General features: G+C 35.0%; 1 protein-coding gene across 1 annotated transcript in view; it reads right to left on the minus strand.

The window, feature by feature from the left end:
* Positions 1-6: 6 nt before the first annotated feature.
* The window catches only part of LOC129748963 (disks large-associated protein 4), a 199,078-nt gene continuing 175,382 nt past the window's right edge, over positions 7-23,702 (minus strand). Inside the window, exons 5-8 of the mRNA XM_055743779.1 lie at positions 18,896-19,910; positions 18,485-18,584; positions 4,959-5,113; positions 7-2,412 (exon numbers count right to left, since the gene is read on the minus strand). Coding sequence (XP_055599754.1) covers positions 2,077-2,412; positions 4,959-5,113; positions 18,485-18,584; positions 18,896-19,910 — 1,606 coding nt within the window. The 3' untranslated portion in view covers positions 7-2,076. The remainder of the gene's footprint in view (positions 2,413-4,958; positions 5,114-18,484; positions 18,585-18,895; positions 19,911-23,702) is intronic.

Below are 23,702 nucleotides of genomic sequence, written 5' to 3' on the forward strand. Positions count from 1 at the left end.
TTCTTGTTCATACAATTAAGAAGATTCAACTCGACACTAGTATTATTACAGTTTTTGAATAAAAAAGGGATTGCTTTTTAGAACAGGTGGTTTATATAGGATTAGTCGGTGTTGTTCTAAGCAAATGGTGAGTAAATTGAGAGGGTTGAGTTAATCTTTGTACTACACGACTTGGACGATGGACCACTACAAAAAGGCACTCATATATCTGCATTCCATTTTATGGCGCGGGGGGGGACTAAACAGATTGTTTTAGAAGCAAGCAAAATTTGGATTACAACATCTAAAAATACGTTCCTAAATTTGTATATTCCTACAGTTTGTGAATCCAGCCCATCACTTAAGGCAGACAGCTGAATCAGAACAAATAGCATTTTAATCGTTAGAAGTGTTACAATTCAATCTACTGATTGAATTAGATTCCTTAAAAAACTGATTTTCCTGAAGCCTACATCCTCTTTTTTTTTACAAGTTTTAATTCCACTTAAACATTTATCTTCCTCTATTATAAGTACAAAAACGGATCTGGTACACAAATACTTTAAGCAAGCAGTACATTTTATTGTAGAAAGTGATTTTGATCATAAAGTCTTCTTAGCATTTTACAAGAGACGTTCATAAGAGCCGATCAACTTATTATTTATCTTTATGGATTTTGTTGTCTTCTGCTCAATTTCAAAATACCTAAAGCCTTCAGCATCGAAAAAAAGTTACAGAGCTTTTTTGCAAATACCTCGGTATTATTCCAAACATTGGTTGCTGGTTTAATTCAACTGAACTTAATCTCATTGCATAGCAATAGGTCCTGCAATAAAAAAGTTTGTTCAAACCACTACAAATGATTATCGCGTGCTTATCTACTCAACAGTGCGCTACAAATGTGTGTGGAATGTGTAGGTATTGAAGGTTCAAAATTTTCCTATCGGGGTTAAAATGAGCAAGTGTCGAGCTGATTAAAACTGATTTTCTCTATAGATTTACTCAAACGAAAAAATAACATCTTTAGAATAGAAGTATGAAAAATGGGTCAATGTAAAACATAAAAGTAAAAAGAATAAAATCAATCGGGAAACAAAAATCCAACTTACTTTTAGTAATAATTGAAATAAAGTGTATGATAATGAATTTCGATTAACTGGTGTGTACTGTGGTAGTACTTTTTATCTGTTTCAAGATTAAAGATAATAAGGTAAAGATGAAATTATAGTCTATAAAAAATTGCTTACGAACTACAATTTATCCTCTATATAGTAGCAGATTTAGTAGTGTCTGTATTCGATCAACATTGAACTATGAATTTCCATATTCTCTCTGTTTGTTTGAATTCGTTCGATGTGTTTTAAACATTGTTTTCGGTGTCCGGAAACTAGACTATCAAATTTTTGCAACAACACACGGTGATCGCTCTCTAGTTGTTGTAGTACCTAGTTATCTTTTGTTAAATTTTCTTTGTTTTTCGCTCTCAGTGAATAAGAATTCTTACGTACTAAATAAATATTTTCGCTTATATTCTCGCAATTCTTCTCGCGCTGTTATTCTGCATCAGACATCTCTCTAACTTATGATAAAGTTTATTCAACATATAAAAAGGTTTGTCATTTTTCATAAAATCACAATGGATGCGTCCTCTTCTAGTTACGGTGTTGTTCTTCGCCTTTAATTCATTATCCACATTTCAATGCACACTCGTACGAAGTCGGTTATCACACACTTCCTAGCGCGTTTGTCCAGCACCCAACAATTTTGTAACTCGTGCTCTCTGGTTCCTCGCACACGAAACATCCATCCAAAACCAGAAAACTTCATCTGAATAATCAGTCAGTCGACAAAGGAAAATTATTTAAATTTGTTAGTAAGCAGAAAAAGTTACAGTTCCAAAAATCTGAATCGATAGCTTGTTTGTATCAGGATTAGGTTGGGGATGTTTTTTGTTTCTTTTACTAAAAATCTAACGAATATACAAAGAAAGAAGACGAAATAAACGAGACTGAAGAAAAGAGGGGTTCATGTACAAAGAATTCAATTCCGTCACAAATCCGGATGGTCTGAAGTTACGTCCTACTAATGGTGACGAGATCAACTCGCATCCACGGTCCTTTCCATCACTACTGCTGCTGCTGCTGCTCCGGGCACGAAAATTTCCACTTCCGCTTCTGCTGCCGTCGTCGTTTTTTCATCCTGACTGCTGCTGGCCATTTTCTGTTTCCGCTTCAGCTCCATCAACTGTTTCCGTTGCGCGTCTCGTTTGGCGGCGGCCGCTGCTGCAGCTGCTTTTTTGGCCTCGATGACGGTGCTACTGGGACCACTGCTGCCGTCTCCATTGGCACTCGATTTGAAGGGTCGCTTCACCAGTAGCTTGCTGGTGCGGGCTGTGGTTCGTGTCGGTGGCACTGGTTCTACTGGAGCAGGTTTCTAGAATGAAGAGGAGAACAATTAATATCTGAGGTAAGGCGATATGAGTCGGAGAAGTTTGTCAGCTCGTATGGAGGGGAAACTTGAATGGTATGAGTAGAGAATAATAGATTAGAAGTAACGGTTTGAATACATTATTTTCGGTTTCTAATAAAAATATAAGAATTTTTCGGTTACAATTTTCATATTTTTTGTTCAAAAGTTACTCATCTCACATTTTCAATCTCTATCTTGTTTCCACAATTCTCTTATCACTCACCTCTCATCTTCCATCTCTCATCTCTCATCCCCCATCTCTCATTTCTCGTTCCTCGTCTCGGATCTCTCATTTCTCATCTTTCATTTCTCACCTCTCATCTTTCATCTTTCATCTTTCATCTCTCATCTCTCACCTCTCATCTCTTATCTGTCATCTCTCATCTCTCATCTGTCATCTCTCGTCTCTCGTCTCTCATCTCTACTCTTTCATATCTCATATCTCTAAGCTCTAATCTCTCATCTCTCATTTCTCACCTCTCATTTCTCACCTCTCATTTCTCACCTCTCATCTCTCATCTCTCATCTCTCATCTCTCATCTCTCGTCTCTCGTCTGATCTCCGATCTCTGATCTCTGATATCTCATCTCCCATCTCTCATATCTCATCTCTCATCTTCCATCTCTCATCTCCCATCTCTCATCTCTCATCTTCCATATCTCATCTTTCATCTCTCATCTCTCATCCCTCATCTTTCATCTCTCATCTCTCATCCCTCATCTTTCATCTCTCATCTCTCATCTCTCATCCCTCATTTTTCATCTCTCATCCCTCATTTTTCATCTCTCATCTCTCATTTCTCATTTCTCATCTCTCATCTCTCATCTCTCATCTTTCAACTCTCATCTCTCATTTCTCATATCTCATCGCTCATTTCTCATCTCTCATCTCTCATCTCTCATCTTTCACCTCCCATCTCCCATCTCTCATCTTCCATGTCTCATCTCTCATCTTTCTTCTCTCATATTTCATCTCTTATCTCTAATCTTTCATCTCTCATCTCACATCTCGCATTTCACATCTCTCATCTCTCATCTCCCATCTCTAATATTTCATCTCTCATCTTTCCATCTTTCATCTCTCGTCTCTCATCTTTTATCAGTCATCTCTCATCTCTCTCTCATCTCATCATCTTTCATCTTTCATCTTTCATCCCTCATCTCTCATCTCTCATCTCTCATCTCTCATCTCTCATCTCTCATCTCTCATCCCTCATCCCTCATCTTTCATCTCTCATCTATCATCTCTCATCCCTCATCTTTCATCTCTCATCTCTCATTTCTCATCTCTCATCTCTCATCTCTCATCTCTCATCTCTTATCTCTCATCTCTCATCTCTTATCTCCCATCTCTCATCTCCCATGTCTCATCTCTCATCTTTCTTCTTTCTTCTTTGATCTCTCATCTCTCATATTTCATCTCTTATCTCTAATCCCTCATCTCTCATCTCTCATGTCTCATCTCGCATCTCGCCATTCTCATCTCTCATCTCCCATCTCTAATATTTCATCTCTCATCTTTCCATCTTTCATCTCTCGTCTCTCATCTTTTTTCTTTCATCTCTCATCTCTCATCTCTTATCTCTCATGTCTAAACTCTCATCTCCCATCTTCCATCTCTCATCTCACATCTCACATCTCACATCTCACATCTCACATCTCTCATATCTCATCTCTCATCTCTCATCTCTCATCTCCCATCTCTCATCTTTAATCTTTCATCTTTCATCTCTCATCTGTCATCTGTCATCTCTCATCTGTCATCTCTCATCTCTCATCTCTCATCTCTCATCTCTCATCTCTCATCTCTCATCTCTCATCTCTCATCTCTCATCTCTCATCTCTCATCTCTCATTTCTCATCTCTCATCTCTCATCTCTCATCCTTCATCCTTCAGCCCTCATACCTCATCTCTCATTTATTATCTCTAACCTTGGAATTTTCTTGTTTATCGCTGCGCTTTAATGTGACTTTAATTCATCGACGTTTTTCGGCGGTTTTTAATCTCTAATCTATAATTTTTGGCTATATCTAAACTATAATCTCTCATCTTCCATCTCTAATCGCTCATACTTCGTATTTCATCTCCTATTTCTCATCTTTCAGAGCCTATCCCTCATTTCTCATCTCTCTTCTCTCTGCTTGCTCGGGCCTAATATCTAAACTTGAAAAATTTCAATTTTCAAGTTTATAATCTACAATTATTCTATAATTTTCGATGAAAAACTGTTAAATTTTCTAAGTTTAAGCTTCCACTTTCAAACATTCAATTTTGCACTTCCAAGACCCGAAATACAAGTTTCATGTTTCAAATTTTAACTTAAAACTTTGGACACAGATGAACTTTGGATTCGATCTCTATTCTCTCAAGTTCAATCTATTTTTGAAATTGGAATTCTACTATTCATCACATTACAATGTCAAAGTTCCAAATTTCGATACACAGGCATTGACATTTTTTTTATAAGAGAAAGAGCCTATGAAGGTCAATTATAAAAATTTAAAACTCACCTTCCAACCGTTGCGCCGGAACGAATCGATCTCCCGGAAGGAGGCGTCAACGTTGTCCACCTGCAGCATCACCATGTCCCAGAAGCCGCGCAAATCTTCACAGGTCGTCTGAAATTTTTCCCCTGGTATTTGGTTGAGATTGGTGTAGCATAAACCTAAAAATATACAAAGAAGAGCGATTAGAAAAAGGCAGGCAATTCGTATCAATCATTCATTCATCCAACGAAATTGAGGTCTTTCTAAAACGAAACAGGAAATACCAGACATAGTCGAAAACTAAATACCACAGCGACTAGGTAGTGAAAGTTTGGTCGAAAGGTGAATAATTTTACCCTCGAGCAAACGCACGCGACTAAACACAATTCATCGACCTGCTCCCCTCGGCCAGGCCACCCAATCTCTAAGGTTGATTCCCCTAGCTTATAGTGGAGCTCTCCAGTCAAAATATCAAGGTAAAACTAATAAACAAACATCAATTAATAGTAGGTACTATGAGGAAGATTAAACCGCAAAGAGCGACCCCGCACGAAACCGATCGCGATAAGTTTGGTGAATTGTGAGAGGGTGGCTGCTTGGCCTCGACTCTCGGGGTTCAAGACCATGGCCGTTTATACCCCGTAAAATGAAAGTATTCAAGTAATTGACAGTTCGGGAGAAGGGTGGACCCATTCTTTAATGGTCAACCTTGTCAACGTTCAAGTTGAAGGCTGCCAATTCCTTATATTAGCAATAGTTTTCGGTGTTTTTTACTTTTAAATTTAGAAGGTAATTAAAAACAAGTTTTCCAAAGTAACGTAAATTGAAAAATTAGCCTTCTGCATTGTGAAAAATGTTCTAAACTCAACCCGACACTTTATTGGAGCACATCCAAATTCGGGGGAACCCGTCTGCTCCGTTTACTATCTGGTTGCGTATTTTATTTGTGTCTTAAATACGAAGGGGAATAAATTTCAAGCTTGCCAAAATTGCTTGCAAATTATACACTCTGTCGACATTGTTTGGTTCAGTTCTTGTTTGTTTTATAAGAGAAAAAAAAACGAACCTGAAGGAAAAACAAACAGATTAACCATCGATTGCCGTTTGGCTCCCTTCTTTGAAGCATGGTGGTTGTTATCAAATTTTGCCGAATTTATTTGAGAAATGCCCAAATAAATTATTGCAATTCTTCATGCGGTGTAATCTTATCAGTTTCTTTTGCCCACCAGGGTGACGTCAAGTGTCTGCTGTGTCTGTGTCTTATCTTTCGCAACATGTAGACAGTATTGAAGGAAGATTAATTGGATGGTATCTTAGCGCCTGCCTTTTAAAGTTTCATCCAGCGATCGAATCATTTGTGAATAGATTCTTTTGAACCACTGCAATCAACTTGAAAACGAATTGCTTAAAGCTTCGGAACCGCCGATTGTAATAGGTAGGTACCTTTTTCTCATCCAAAATGAGAAATTAGAATGCTACTGATGAAGTCGTTATGTACCTTCTGGTATTACTCCACAAAACTTCGACTTCCAATTTTTTTTATTACTTTTTCCAGGACCGAAGATCGAACTCAAAAGTTGAATGGGGACGAAAAAGTTATTCTTTCAAAAATGTGAGACCTAGACTAGTTGAGGTCGATGGAACTTTTAACAAATTTAAAACGAGTTGGCATTCTGGTTCGCAGTTTTTGAACGTTGTTTAAGTATACCCAAGTAACCAAAAGTCGCATAGTTACTTAATCGTGTGTATTCAAAGTTCACATTTGGCTGAATAAAAGGTACTCGAAAGAAATGCCAACCATTTTTGTTAAGTACTCAATTCATACTTCTGAACGAACATGAAAAGTCCATAAAAGTACCATTAAACATTTTTGTGCGTTCTTAGCGACTTACAAACTTCGAAAAGCATATTAAACTATTAACTTCTAACTAATTTTTTAGTTCGATGCAGAACTTCTAAAGGAATTTAAAGTCCCATACGAAACTCTTAACGAACTTGTAAGTTCCATGAGGACCTCTCGATGGAACTTGGGTGTTGTCCGAGTTGGAATTTTTCATATAAATTTTTTGCATTCGTTTGAATTTTTTTCAACGGCTTTCTTAATTAGTAATAGGTTTCCTTTTTCCTACGTCTGGATGGTGATTTGGACGAAAATGGGTGGAGGGAAAAAATGTAAAAATGTTAAAGTTATTTGGAAAATGTATATTTTTCAGCAATATTCAAAGCTTATATATCAAAATGATATTCACAATTTAAATTTAAATTAAATAGTTTCTACATTTGTTTCTGCAACTCTTCAAAATTAGATTGTAACGGAAATAGCAGCGACTTATGGGCGGTCCACATATTTAGGTTTATTGCTTTTTTGAACTGCCATTTTCAAGAAACTTCATACAATGAGATAAAAATGTCACAAACATTGGTTCGCACATTTACTTACGGGATAACCCGTATTCAAATAGATGTTTAAATACCAACGAATCAGAAAACAGCTATGGTACAAAGCTAACGTGCTCGACTTTCATCTCGCAGGTTCGGGTTCAAATCTCAATGCTGGGAAATTTTTCAAGTAAGTTATAGCTCTTGTTGAAAACAGATACAAATACAGACCCCGTTCGATTTTGACAACACGTTCGTACATTTTGTGTTGCCAAAATCGAACGGTTTTTTTCTCAACTTTTTTACAAAATAACTGTTATTATTATCAAACACATTATTTTTGGATAATTTTCGACCATTTGTAGTCATTTTTTAATATTTTTCATCATGTTTTTGAAGCATTTTCCATTTTTCTTGTTTTGTTTATAATGTTTGTTTTCATTTGTCATATTTGCTGTTTTTGTCGTTCTTCATCATTTTTCAGTTGTTTTTTGTCATTTTCAGTCTTTTGTTTGAATTTGTTTTTTAACTTTTCGAATTTTTCATCTTTTTGTCAATTTTGAGTACTTTATGATTTTTTCAAAAAACTTTTGTATTTATTATTGCATTTTATCACCATTTCAGAACATAAAAACGTATTTATGGTGTTTATTTAAATTAAATTGGTCCTGTTATAACGAAAACTAAAAGGTAATGTTGATTCTAAAAACTGTTCGATTTTGGAACATGTGCACAATGTTGCCAAAATCGAATGTTGCCAAAAACGAACGGGGTCTGTATTAATAATAATAATAAAGATAAAAGTACGGCAGAATTCAAAGCGAGAAACGGCTCTAGAACGCTTTTTTTTGGCTAGATTTACTTTTCATTTAAAGTTTCATTTGGAAGCTGAATAGCCTTCTACTCAGCTTTGACTTTGAAAGTATCGATAAGAACTTAAAATTTCATTTGAGTTGAACGCTTCAAAGAGAACATTCTATGGAACTTTTGGTAACTTGGGTAGAATGTTCCTGATGATCTACGATTCATCAGGTCATAAAAATAATCTTAACACTAGAAGGACCGGCAAATTGAATATACCTATTCGGACCGTGCCCAGTCAAAATGACTGGTAAAGGGGAAATTTTTTATATCATAATATTTTTAACTTTTTTCTTTTGAAATTATATTGTTATTTATTCAATAACATTTTCGATTGAAAATGGAAATATTTTTTCACCATGGGTGCACGGAATCACCTCATTTTGGCATAGTTGCAAATGCGTGTGTGTCATAAAATGAAAATTTCAAATAATTATCAAAAAATTAAAACACATTTTCAATCAAATTATAAAATTATGTTAGATGGGTCTGGGTATTGACCATGGGTGCACGGTTTCACTTCAATTTGTTTTAGTAGATATTTTCTAGCATCAATAGCTCTGAAATTTTCAACACGTTGCCTATAAATTATACCTGATATTGTAGGTTTTGAAGACTATTTTTTCTATAAGTAGAGCAATTTACCATGGGTTCACGGATTCACCGTCATTCATCCAACCAAAATCAATTTTTTTGCATGCTAAAAGTAAAGGATATAGACTTTTATAGATTCAAATGAAAAATTGTGTTATATACATGGTTTTTCACTATGGGTGCACGGATTCACCGCGTTTTGATCAAATATTGGATTTTTTACAAATTTTTAAAAAGCATTTTTACAAACCTTAACTTAACCAAAATCGAAACCATGTCTTTCATGTTGAGACATAATTATTTAAATTACCATATTTATTTTAAGTTCCGTTTATTCATTCCTGGAAAAGAAATATTTCAATTAAATCTTGAAATAATAAATTTATTTATTTATTAATTAAAATCAGGTTTTTGCAACCGATAAGATCTGATCAATATCCAAGAAATTGGAAAACGGTTACCATGGACCGAGTGAATTTTAGGAATTATATGCATCAAGTGATGTCGTGCGACGAAAAACAGTGAAAATAAAAATAATGAATCAACATTGTCAAATGTACACGTTGATTTGTTTTTCCTTAAAAGTTTTTCGATTGACCAATATTGCATTTCAAATACCTATCATTTCTAACTCAAAAATATTTTGTGTTCTGAAGCAAGTTGAAAACTATTTCTTTCTATATGATTTACAACGGCGAATTTACAGCCATTCCGTGCACCCATGTTGAAATATCTTAGCGCCAAAGTGGTCTATCAGATAGGCTGGCGCGAGTCTGGTCTAGGTATGGCATGCGTACTTGGTTCGATTCCCGGTATCGGCAAGAAAACACTTGGGTTCAAACCCCATAAGTTGCCGACAGGTAAGATGTGTTTTCTCTTATAATAAGAATGTTCAATACGAATGTTCAATCAGTTGCCAGCTGGCCAGCTGACCGCTTGTATTCGTTGGTATATGGTATTTTTTTATATATTTCTTAACTCGAAAATAACCCGAATACCAAAAGATAAGCTCTAACACAACCCCCACCCCCCCCCCCCCCCCCGTCCTTCGGCCAAACGCAAAGTTAAATTTCTTGTTTAGTACCAAATTTGTGATCTTCCCTATGCACAGACACACACAGACTTTTTTCAAAATTGCCAAGATTTTTACTCCTCAACACCTGGCATCCCTGAGTGTTAATAACTTTCTTCCGCGAATGGGTACCTCTTTTTTTGCACTGATTAATTTGATAAATATTGAACTTCTTTTTCTGAAATAAACACAATATATTAAAAAAAAGCTTCGCATTCATAATGAAACCTTTAACAATCAACTACATCACTTAAGCAGAAAAGAAAAACATTTTAGAATTTGCGTCGACATTTTTAAAAGTTGTCTAAATAATTTCAAAATAATTTTACGTGTACAATAGGGTGGTCCTTATTTCCCAACTTTTTTGTAACCTAGCTCCCAATTCCCAACCTTGATCAAATCAATCATCAAACAATACTGGGTAAGTTTTAGCTCATTCGGATAACTCTAAGGCTACCCTCAAAAACCTTGACATTGGTATGGAACTCTCAATAGAAAAAATTTAAAAAAAAAAGTCTTGGGCTTTGGACAACATTTTGAAGCGTTTGGACGCACATAAAAAACAGGGTTTATAGTTTTGTTTTTACTTTTCCATATAATTTCGAATAAAGTCAATGGAATGGTTACAGCAAAACTATAATTGTGAGAGCTATTTGACCACTTTTTTTCAACTGTTTGGCGTCTTCGTTGTATTTATTATATTTTAACATATTGAAAAACCTTATTAAATTTAAAACTACATTTCTACAGTGCTGCAGATATAGGATATTACTGTTTAAAATACATTCTTCAAGTAAAGACTTACAATAAAGCATTTTTTTAACAATGTTACAGTAACAGTGTAGATCACAACTTAAGTTTGTACCCATAACATGAATGATGAACACTACTCTGGGAGCATTTTCATACAGCATCTGGTATTTGGCTCCTGACTCGCCTGAAATTGATATTGGATTAAAATGTCCCAACCACAAACATTGCTGGAATGAAGGACCACAAATCACAGTTTAAAAGCTACGACTGGATGAAACAAAACTCAATATAAAAGGAATCATCAACGGGATTCTGTATTTTAACAAAACTCTTTAAATTTGGAAATAACGACAACGGACGCATCAGCAAAGTTTTTTTTAAAATAGAAAAAAAAGCAAACGAAAAAGATTGCAGATACTTTTTTTCTCATATATTCCCACACAAAATTTATGGGAAAAGATAGATCTTCTATAACTTTTTTCACTTATTATAAAACTGCTTGTTATCTTCTAAAAAGTTGTTTCTAGATTTAAAATCTTCACTTCAATACGGTCTACAGGGTTGCTAGCGATTTTTCGTTTTAAAATTCCAAAGTTTTTCTCGGTTTTCCCCCGGTTTTTTCCGGTTAAAATGATGATTTTCTCGGTACTCATTATACTCGTTTTTGAAAATAAAATCAAGGTGAAAAAAACTATGTAAAGCTCAAAAATGTCTAAAATTTTTTTTAAACTTGTTAACAGGTAAGAAATCATTTCAATTACAAGAACGTCTTTCAACACGTTGTCTTTTCGCATCAAATTGGCAGGTTTTTATAAATTTTTAGACAAATCCACCGAAATTGGAATATTTATTGTATTGCTCCACAATATGAACGATTTGTCTAGAAGAACTTCAGCTGACTCAATCTTCAAACTTTCACTGTTTTGAGGTTCTTTTGAGCCACTATGAATTATCCAGTTTATCTAAAATTTGTACAGAGTTGTAGAAAAAAAATTGTAAAGTTTATATAGAAATATTTAGAAAATACATCGAAGTATAATATTAAATCATCTTGTCAACTTGAATGGGAATTTGTCTAACAAAACTTAAAATCATCAGATTGCAGGGAAATGTTAAGTTATTTTCATATTGCAGTTATATTTTTTATATAAATCCGAAGACAAGTTATAGAAAAAAATATTTTTCTTCATACAAAATAATAAATAAATTCACACCCATAGAAGAGGTTGCAGAAATCCAATGCCTATTTAGCAAATCTCTGTGCCGATAATGCGCTGAAATGTGCACTGTGCCGAAGATGATATGTTTGAAAAACCGTAACTGACATAAGGACTCGGCTCCCAACTAAAATGATGCATGACCACTACATTGAAGCGAAACAAGAAAAACATTTTATGGGATTCCTTTCCTATTGGATAATTCACCCCAGAAACTAGAAAAAAAAACTGCGCCCGTAGGGAGAGTTGAACTCAAATCACCAATTATATCGTCTTGCCAGTCCGACGTCTTAACCAGTGTACTATTTGAGCTTCATGCAGGACGAGGGATATTTGTCATAGGCTTTCTGCCAACGAACAATCACAAAAAAATCGTACAACAGTGGCTTCCCGGCGTTTGGCCGCCTTTCAAGGTAGTCCTTTGTCTTGCGATGGAAACGGCAAAGGGAACGGGAGTGAAGGAACGGGAAACCCATTGAATGAGAACTGTGCTTTGCTTACTGCCTGCTATTACATACACACGCTACATATACACAGCTGCTAAAGCCGGGCAGCTTGGCCGGTGTTGTTTGCCGGTGAATTAAAGGGGGGGGTAGGGTCTAACACTTTCCAAAAATCGATTTTTTTATTTTTTTATTTTCTTATTGCAAAACATTTCAAGAATGTTGTGTCAAATTTTCAAGTCAATTGAAGCAAAACTGTAGAAGTTATAGGCCTTTATCTCCTCCTATCTAATACTGCAAAAAAGCAAGAGCAGAAACTTTAAACGCGTTTTTCTCGAAAGCACATTTTTAAAGTCCGTGGACATCGTCATTTGAAGACTACTTATCCGATTCTTTTCAAATTTGGAACATATTTTCTATATATAAAATACCAGACCCCAACGTTTTTCTTTTTTGATTTTTTTTACTTTGGGGAGTTTTTAGAGGTGAAAAATGGTGGATTTTTTCGTGAAAAATCGTAATTTTTACTTCAAACAGCCACAAAAATTTCATAAAAATATTTTTAAGTTAAATAAAAACGTTGGGGTCTAGAAAAACATCTATTAAAAATATTTTGCTCTGATTTTTTTACTTCAGATGATTCTGTGCTGAGATACAGTGTCCACCGCAAATCCTGTTTTCTAAAAGGCATCCTCGAAAATGCTCCATCACCGGCTCATTTTTCAATATTTTACTACGAAAAAATTACTAAATGATCTTTTAACAATGCTTTGTATAATGCAAAAAAATTGAATACATTTGTTTGAACGATAGCTCTAGAAAAAAATCGTGAAAATGGTGTTTTTTTATACCCGTTAGACCCTACCCCCCCCTAAAGGAATGTTTTTGTTGTTGCTTTTGCTACATTCACACGCACAGTGCTCGGTTCGCTGGCTGCCTGGTGTTGGCCGGTATTTATTTCCATCCTTCTTCGGCTTGTGATGCGATGGGGAGGGACGCGAAAACGTTTTTATTTTGTTTCATTCAGACATACGCAATTCGGTTGCGCTGGAGGTTAATGCCGGTGGGCGCAAATCGAATCAGTGCCGGTCGCGTTATCTTCTTGTACCAATGATGCTATGAAATTGACTACACGCCATTGGCACAGAGGCTGAATTTTGGGTGCAGTAGTGCCCTAGTCATTTCAACTGAAGATTCGTGAAAATATTGAAAATTTTGAATAAGACAGGGCTGAACTAGAGATCTCAGATTTCGACAGGATTTTTACAACAAAACATATATTCCAGCTCAGGAAACTTTAAGCAAAAGTTCAAGGTTGGGAGAGTAAAAATCAAAATACATGCGATATAAATTTCGCTCCTCAGGCCATTTTAAACGAAAAACAGAACACCAAAAAAAAAAACAAAAACATTGAAAAATATATCTTTTTCTGACAAAAAAGATATTCCTTTCGTAACTCTGCTTGAAAAATCTAACGCTATCAAAATATTTGGGTTCTACATGAAATAATTTAATGAAACGTGTTTATCGTGAAACGTGTGTGTACTGAATCATTTGACGCCGAAAACTTAAACTGGTAATCGTAAACTAGAAAACATAAAAAGTATTAGGTAACATATTAAGGACCGCGGGAAAATCTAAGCCAAGAAACACCGAAATTCGACGCTATATATCTATCAGAAACCACTGGACCAATTTATACAAACATAGGCATCATTAACCCTTTAATGCATAGTGTTGTTTTAAAACAACTCTAATCTAAATCCAAATATCTCGGAAGCGCGTGGATATTTTTGAAAGATGTATGAACAAAAAATGTTCTAGAGATTAGAGGATTTAGCCCATGGTATTTGACAAAAATGACAAAAATGACAAATATGACAAAAAATTTAAAGGTTACAAAATTGACAAAATTTTAAAAAATTGACGAAATTGAGACAACGTTTACAAAATTTATTATTACGGTATTTCAATGTTTTGTGAGATATCGAACAAAGTATGCGGAAAAAATGCAAAATTCAAATTTATTTATTTTTTTGAAAAAAGTAGTTTTTAAAACATTGCTGATATTTCTTCAGATTCGCAAATTCTATCGAATTTTCAAACCTCAATCAATCACAAACACCTTCCGGCACCTAATTGACAAGGTTTGGAAAAGATTAGCAAAATCGTATTGAAATGAATAAAGAATTTCAAAAAATATTTTTTAACTTTGATGGGCCATAATTTTTATAATACTCAAAAGAACGACTTCAAACCTGTTGAGTTGTGTTATTCGAATTAAAATGTTATTATTTCACTGAATCAATAACTGATATTCTCATTTAAAAAAAGTCATGCAAGTTATCACCATTTCAATCTAAGCCAGCCTAAATCATACGACAGAAGAAATCCAGCGACGCATCGGGATCAAGAGGCACATTTTATGCTGACGCTAGCTGCGCGTATCCAGAGACACATTCTATGCTGACGCTATCGGCGCGTGGGAAAACCGTATCATTAGTAGTAAGAAAAATATGTATGCGATTGACATAAATAGAAATAAAAATTGATTGACCAGTTCAGTTTTTGGTTGACCGTCAGATTGATAGTTGCTTTTTTAAAAAGTATATCACAGCCGAAAACTCATAACTTGCATTAAAGGGTTAAGTTACCAAACGTTTCGTGTTTAGTTTTGACAATTATAGTTTAATTATTAAATTTAGAACATTTGAAATATGCTTGTTAGTGTAGCACACTTGCTGAGAGCAAAAAAAAGAGATATCTCGTATTTGATCCGCAATGAGTAAGGAAAACTATTTAAACTTTGTTTGTTACTAATGAACGAAAATAAGTGTTACCTCATGTAAATGTATATCGAGATTGCCGAAATGTACTCTTTAATTTAGAAATTAATTTAAAAATAATTTTGTTATTTCAATTCCGTGAAAAATTTCTTAACCTGACAATTTTCCCGGTGATGTGTCGAAATTCCCGTTTTTTCCGGTTTCCCAATGAAGAGTTGAAATTCCAAAGATTTTCCCGATATTCCCGGTTTTCCTGGTTCACTAGCAACCCTGTAACCAGGTTTTTACAGTGTTGCCAGAATCAATTATGGTTTTGTAAATGGAAATTTTTACCGTTTTTTTCATAAATTTTTCAATTTCAAATCGTTCGAGGATTGCATTAGAGTTGTCCAATTAATTGGGCATGGCACTGTCACTTCAAGTTTGAACTTCCATAACTTTCAACTCAGATGATATTTTTTGTTCAAACTTTCTACGTAAGGTAGATCAACTATCACATTATCAACTCAAGAAATTCGACCTTTTTTAAACATTTGTGACTTGAAACACTGTAATTCTACGGGAATAGGACTTATTGAACTTTTACCATTTAAACTGCAATATCTTATAAACTGCACAACGCCTATTATTGAAAATGTGCAGAGCGATTGTCGAACAATAAAACTACAATGTGTGAAGTTTCCAAAAACTTCTATTGGTTGTATCGAAAGTTACGAGAGATACCATATTTCTTGTAAAACGGATTCTAGACTGGATATAGGATTTGAAATGTTGAGACAAAAAAGGAATTTCGGTTTAAGGTACACCGGGGCAAGTGCAAACGTTCAACTTTTCTCAATTACAAAAAAAAATTAAAAAAAAAAGACATTTTTTCTTCTAGAAATTATGGTTTGAGCCCAAACAAACAATCTGACATACATAAACTAATTTTTCTTCTAATTATTCACCAAAACAACCAAGCCGTTTGTTTACATACTGATTCAAGTAGGTACTAAGTAGATATGAAAAGTGTAGATATCCCTTTGGCTCAGAGGGCGTCATATAGGTTTATAGCCTCATCAATTATCAATGTTGAGTTTACTCAGAATTGATGAGGTTTAGAGCTTTCAAACGACATACCATCAAAAATAGAAGTGATTGAGAAATTTCGTATTCAGAACACAAAAATTTCAAAAATCAGCATTACAGAAGAATCTAAAGTGCTATTCACCTGTGTAATTCGAAAATTGAATTTTAATTTTTGATTTCTATTTTAAGTTGGAACTTAAAAATCTAGGTTAATTTAAGTTGCATAAATTGATTTGTTTTTCAAAAGTTTATCTTTTCTACAAAATTCTCAAAACAGACTCTGATTTTGAAGATGTATTTTGTTTGAAAATTGCATTTCAATCTTAATCTATGATTGTAAATTTGACATTTTAGTCTGATTTCTAAATAAGAAATCTTAATCTTAAACCTGAATTCTATACACGAATTCTTCATCTGCATTTTGAGTCGGTCTTCAATAGAAATAGTAATTTCAATCCAATCTCTTAATTTGAATTTTCTACTTGAATTTTGAATTCAAATCGAAAAAATATTAAGATTTGGAAATTCTTATCCAAATTTTAAATATATATTGTGTGTGATACTTTTTCGGCAAACAGTCTATTAAAAAGCACCAGGACTTATTATTTATGATTCCAACGTTTCGATCTTTCGTATCTTTGGAATTATAAATAAATAGTCGTTTTTGTTACACTGCTAACCGAAAAAGTATCTCATATAATTCATTGAAAGTCGACAAACGACATAAAGTATTATTTCTGAATCTGATATTTCAATTTTTAATATAAGTTCAAAAATTCTGTTTTTAATTTAATTATATGGAACACAGTTTTATTATTCGGGCTCTTATGGCTAGTCATGTCTAACATTTAAGGAAAAGCTAAATTGGGACACGAAAACATGCAACTCCATCTCTTGTTCAATCATAACCTACAAAATTGACAAATTTGTACTTAAAGCTTCTGAAAAAAAATACTTTTGAAGAACCTTCCTATTTAGTATGTAAGTATACTGCACCTACATAACAGTCCCATATGCAAAAACAAGCAAGCGAGAAAATCAAGGTTTTCTGTTTTGGAATATATTTTTAAATTGTAACCACAACTTTTGGCATAAATGAAATCGTTTGATGGAATGTGTTCTAGGTTATCATAATGAATCGTAAAACTTGAAATTTTTGAAATTGGGCCATATTGGTAAGGTCAGAAGCAACTTTTTTATTCGTTATGGGACTGTCATGCAAGCATCTTTAAAACCTTTGTCAAATCTACTCGCATAACAGTCCCATACAGAATATGTTTTGCTAACTAAGCTACTTCCTTAGATCTGAAGTTATCCTAGACCTAGGTTATCTGTAAAAGAAACATACTTTTAGAAAAATATAGTGAATTCCACATTGATAGTTGAATCTTTTTACGATTTTTGATTGCATCTGATAGTTTTTCAGTCAGAAGACATTTCTTCCTTCTTACTGGCCTGCCTTCGAAAACTAGTGTGCATAATTCGACATCAAGTAAGTTGAATCTTTTTTAAATGATTCAAAGCAATAAATCAAAGACTATTTCGCCGGAAAAAAACACTGAAAAGTAACTAAATCCGTGGTATTTCACATATGGGACTGTTATACGGGTATATTTCATATGGGATATAAGTTGATATTTTTTTCGTAGTTTCTAGAACAAAACCTCTTTTTTATTGTTTTATATTGAAGCGCTATGTTCAAAATGACGAACTTTCAGGATAGATGAAAAATTGCGAAAATTCATATGGGACTGTTATGCAAGTAGGGCAGTATATTAAGAGGAAAAATAATTTCTTTTGTTGACAGTTTTCCCGGTTTTTATTTCAAATTCCCGGTGTCATTTTCATATCCCGGTTTTTTTTCGGTTATCCTGGTTCGCAGGCCACCCTGATGAACATGAGCTACGTTTAGCGACTTTTAAAAGTTAACCTATTGAGCTCAAAGTTGCCAAGGAACAATTTCAGACCCCAAAGTTTGAAATTGGAATCATACCAATTTCATAAATCATATGATTTTTGAAATCCGAAATACAGCGTCAGCACAGTTAGCGACTTTGATGCCTACTAGTTTTTTCTCCTTCGATTTGACGTGATGAGTCACAGTTTTTGCTCATCGTATGATATTGATTCCAACACGTGGATTTTTTAAATTTATGCTCTTTTATAAGCTGTTTCGAATCATTTTTACAATAACAAGTTACCAGGTTAGGTACAGCAAAACACGTCGAAACTGACAAAAAATTTAATCGATTTTAAAATAGGCGATTAAAAATTAAGAGCCTATCCTGTGTTCGTTTTTTTTAAACACTTTATTCGACCACAAAAACCCGGTGTACAAAAGAAAACAATCTTAAACAGAAAAAAATGTAACACTCACCTTCAAATTGTTTCATCTTCTGGGAGCAGAGCAGTCGCGCTTTGCCGGCTGCGACCAGCACATAGCCAGCAACTTCCTCGCTGATATCCACACCATCAGTCTGCAAGTGAGCAAAATAAATACGCAAAAAAAAAATGTGAGAAGGATTTAGATAAACACATTCGCATGATCTCTCGACAGCATCCGCGTATGCTTAGTGGGGCTTACGACATTTATGGCTGCACCAGTTTGATCAACCGAAAAACAAGGGTAACAAAAGTATGAAGAGTTTGAAAATTTTAGGGGAGAACTTTTATCGTTTTTAAATGATAAAGTTTGGACTAAAGCAGAAGTAATGAAACTGTCAAAAAATCATTGTTTTTCTATTGTCCCTGGCTCAGTGGCGCAAACTAGGAAGAACACATGACCCACCTTGACTTGCTCAACCTCCCGCTCGATGTCGGCTGCCATTGTGAGTAGCCTGTTTTGTTCGTTTTTTAGCACCTGCAGGAAATAGTTCCCGTCCCGAACCAGCACCAATTCTGGCTCTGACGGATGTTTGCCATTGGTCACTTCCTTGGCAGCGACACTCGGCAACATTCCGTTAACATTCTCCTTATCGTCTTCTCCCTCTACTTCGGGATGGTGCCCATTTGTCGTCCCGTTACGTATCACTTTGGATGGGGGCATCATTATCTTGCCAACATCACCGTCACCATTGGTCATAATCGTCGTCGTCGTCGTCGTCGTCTCGCTGAGTTTCATTTTTTGGACTTCCGGCTGCTGCTGAGAAACTGCTGCTGGATTCGATTCTAGTACGATAGCAACACTACCGGGGGCACCAACTTCTATTGTTTTTTCCACCTTCTCGATTGGGGCACTTTCGGGTACTGGTGCCGATGCCGATGATTTCAATTTGGTGGATCGAGATTCTCGACTGGTGGTGGTCGTCGTGCTACTACTATTATTGGCAGCAGTTGTCGGCCCTGCTTCTGCGTCACCTTCGTGGGACGACGACGATGGCGGTGGCGACGTCACGGCTACCGATGATAGCAGCGACGACGACGACGCAGAACTAGATTCGGTTGATTGGATTTGTTGTTGCTGTTGAAAGGATGATGATGACGACGTCGATGTCACGATGCTGGTGGTTTCCATCATCGATTTGAATGCGATCGATGATTGTTCCTCTTCTCGTTGCTGCTCTTCTATTGTTCTAGTAGCAGATGATTTGTGTTTCTGCTGCTGCTGTTGTTGAAGCAGCTGCTGATGTTGCACTAGCGAGGATGATGAGAGGATACTTGAGCTGGTACCATTACTACTGCTACTACTACTAACGATGCTACTACTATTAACAATATTACTGCTGTTGCTGCTGCTTGTGATGATTTTTCCATTGGACGACACATGTGGTAGCGATGAGTGCGAGTTGTTGTGATGATGATGACTGTGGAAAGATAAGAGAATTGCAAGAAAGAAAAAAACAATGTTAACATTCACGGACGACATTTTAATTACGAGCTCTTTAAATAACGTCAAAATTGTTTGCGTAGCTGTCTTGATGTTGATAAGCGTACAAAAACCACAACAACTGGCCACTGACCAAAGGATCCTGATAAGAACGTAAACATTTCAACAATGATTAAATTCTGCCGACTCTTGGGTGGAAGTTTTTATTGAATCATGATGGAGGAAGGTATGTACACAGAGTAGGTTGCTTCAGAAAAAAAGCGATGAGTTCTGAGTAATGACCACTCAAGGTTTATCGAAAAATACGTGAAAAAACGTATTTTACAACAGTTTTTGAGTACCTTGTTAAGAAAATTAGGAAAAAATTAACAAAAAACCATCTACCTATTTCAAATTTGTTTTCCACTTCTTCAAGAAATTTGCTATTATTTGAAAAAAATCAAAATCTCATTCAACTTGGTTGAGAAATTTAACATATAAGGACTATTCATGAAAGAAAATGGACACTTTTTATTTAATGTTGAAAAGCAGGAAACTTCTCGCTTCATTTCCTGCAATTTTCCCAGGTAAGGAAAAATTACCCTGGTAGTTAACTCCCTTGAAAAAAATCGCATTTTTCAATGTGGTCGCGCGAAGTTCCCGACTTTCAGTAACGAGAAAAAAAAGTTTTATTTTCTACTTTTAATAAGCGATTTAATCAAATTTTAACAAATCCCAAAATATTTGAATATTTTTAAGAAGATTTCAACTTTTACTGTGTTTGGCAGTTACTCTGCGCATTTTTATATCTTGTTACTAAGGAACCAATTTAAATTGAATAAGAACTTTTAGAAAAAATACTTAAGCTAAATGAGAAAATGCGCAAAGTTTGGAACTAAACAGAAATGGTACCGATTTTGGTTATTTATAAACTTTTAAGTAGGGATTATGTTGGAGAAAATAAGTAATATAATATCTGAAACTTATTTCTTTTTAAAGAATAGAGGTATTTAAACAAATTGGAAAGATTTTGTTTCATCGGGAATTCTGTACTTAGAGTATGAATATGATAAAAAGGTAGGTATTGTAGTAAAACTCATTTTCATTAAATGGCACATTTCGTATAAATGATTCAAAAAGCCGCAAATAAGTAAATTAGTCTCAATGAAGTTAATATTTCAATCTTGTGAGCAATCATTATTTATTTCAAAAACCTCGTTTGAATGTATTTAATAAACTTTGTAAAACCCTATGGTTTTCAAGAAAACAGATTTGATTGATTTTCAAGACGTTCATTCAGCTAAAAAACTGGTTGGATTTCATTGTGTTAGTTTAGGTCACAAGTTAACTAATGGTTTCTCGTTAATTTTATTCAATAATCAAAGGAAAATTTACATTTCTTACTCCTGAATATTTCATCTGAATATATTTGCTGAGTTTTTATTTTATACCGGAGGACAAATTGTCGGAATTCGACCAGTCCGAACTAAACCTCATCAGCATTTTTTCGAGAAACTTCAGTTTGAATGTACAAATCATTCCTACACGAGACAACATATATGTGTTGTATGGATGGAATCAGTTATTTTCGCCAATCATATTCGCTTTTTTGGTTTTAAAAATGAGATTGACATCAAAAATTTTCTCAGATCAGGGCCATTCCGTCTCGAACTGTCGTCGCGTGCAGACGTTTCTTTTCTTACGTTATCGTGATTAATTTTTCGCTCGCGTTAGTGCTTTCTAAAACACGGACATCCAATTCGTTTGAGTTTTCGCGAGTGCTACTGAATTAGATTGGTGCTACGAAAAAGTTTATCGCTTCTTTTGGCACGATGGGGGAATTTCCCCCGGTGCACAGTGGTCCAAAATGCGAAAAACGTGATCGTTGCTTATAACTTTTTTAGGTCACATTTTAGCATATTGGTGTCTTCCGAGAAGTTTTTCAGTAAAATCAGTTCTATAATAAAAAGTTATTATTTTTCTGATTAATCCCCCTACAAGTGAGATAAAATTTCTAACTTCTCTGTTATAGGTTTTAGCTCTTTGATGTTTTCGACAAACTTGTTTAAAATCAAATTTTCTACAACTTTGTCTCAGATGCCAAGTTTCTAAAATAATTATTATTCGAGATATCGGCCAAATAAGAAACTTAACCTCTAAAAATCAGTGTTTTAATCACAACTTTTTTCAGCTAATTTTAAGTTTAATAAAATGTTCGACAAAGTTGTTTGTCTTACTAAAATACACCACTTTGTTGAACATTTCAAGTTTTTAAAATGTGATACTGCAGAGCTATGTTAAAAAGATTACCGAAAATAGGGCTTTTTCACGCCTTATTTTACAAACACCGGGCAACATCGGGCAGCCCGCTTAAGATGCAAAATAAAGTCGAAGATTTTGTCTACAAGATGCAGGTACAATCGTCAGTATCCACTTGTATCCCAGCGAGATACATTTATTTTACTTTTCCATGTTTGCATTAAAAACAACGATTTCTACGAAAGCACATACAGAGCATTCTACTAGGTACGTGTGTTTTCTTCTAGCTTTTCCCTGCGCGATGTCAGAAGCAAAGGTTTGGAAGCGCATTTGTATTATTATTACTGGTTATTGTGTGTTCAATTGAAATAGATATCCTCTACAAGCTGGAGATGCTAATAATACAAATGCGCTTCCAAACCTTTGCTTCTGACATCGCGCAGGGAAAAGCTAGAAGAAAACACACGTACCTAGTAGAATGCTCTGTATGTGCTTTCATAGAAATCGTTGTTTTTAATGCAAACATGGAAAAGTAAAATAAATGTATCTCGCTTGGATACAAGTGGATACTGACGATTGTACCTGCATCTTGTAGACGAAATCTTCGACTTTATTTTGCATCTAAAGCGGGCTGCCCGATGTTGCCCGGTGATTGTAAAATAAGGCGTGAAAAAGCCCTATTTTCGGTAATCTTTTTAACATAGCTCTGCAGTATCACATTTTACAAACTTGAAGTGCTCAACAAAGTGGTGTATTTTAGTAAGACAAACAACTTTGCGGAACATTTTATTAAACTTAAAATTAACTGAAAAAAGTTATTATTAAAAAACTGATTTTTAGAGGTTAAGTTTCTTATTTGGCCGATATCTCGAATAATAATTATTTTAGAAACTTGGCATCTGAGACAAAGTTGTAGAAAATTTGATTTTAAACAAGTTTGTCCAAAACATCAAAGAGCTAAAACCTATAACAGAGAAGTTAGAAATTTTATCTCACTTGTAGGGGGATTAATCAGAAAAATAATATTTTTTTATTATAGAACTGATTTTACTGACAAACTTCTCCGAAGACACCGATATGCTAAAATGTGACCTAAAAAAGTTATAAGCAACGATCACGTTTTTCGCATTTTGGACCACTGTGCGGTGTGGGGAAACACACCAAACCCAATAGGAAATCGGAACCTGAGAACTGTTCCATCTTGGATGGATCCCAGAGGGGAACACGGCGATGTCCAATTTCTCCGTCTTAAACCAGCCACCGGATTCAACTTCCCCAAAAATCCGTTCATCATTTCCACCAGCATTCAACAGCTTGTCGGACGAATCGAAGGCGGAAATCCCACCGACCGGGGGGAAAACTACCTTCTAAAAGTCAGGAGCCCTACGCAAATCAACATGCTTCTCAAAATGGACAAACTCATCGACGAAACTCCCATTTCTATCGAATATCATCCGACTCTCAACCACTGTCAATGCGTCGTTTCCTGCGATAACATTGGCGGATTGACCGATGACCAACTTCAAGGGTA

This window comes from Uranotaenia lowii, chromosome 2, assembly GCF_029784155.1.
Source record: "Uranotaenia lowii strain MFRU-FL chromosome 2, ASM2978415v1, whole genome shotgun sequence".
Taxonomy (NCBI): Eukaryota; Metazoa; Arthropoda; class Insecta; order Diptera; family Culicidae; genus Uranotaenia; species Uranotaenia lowii.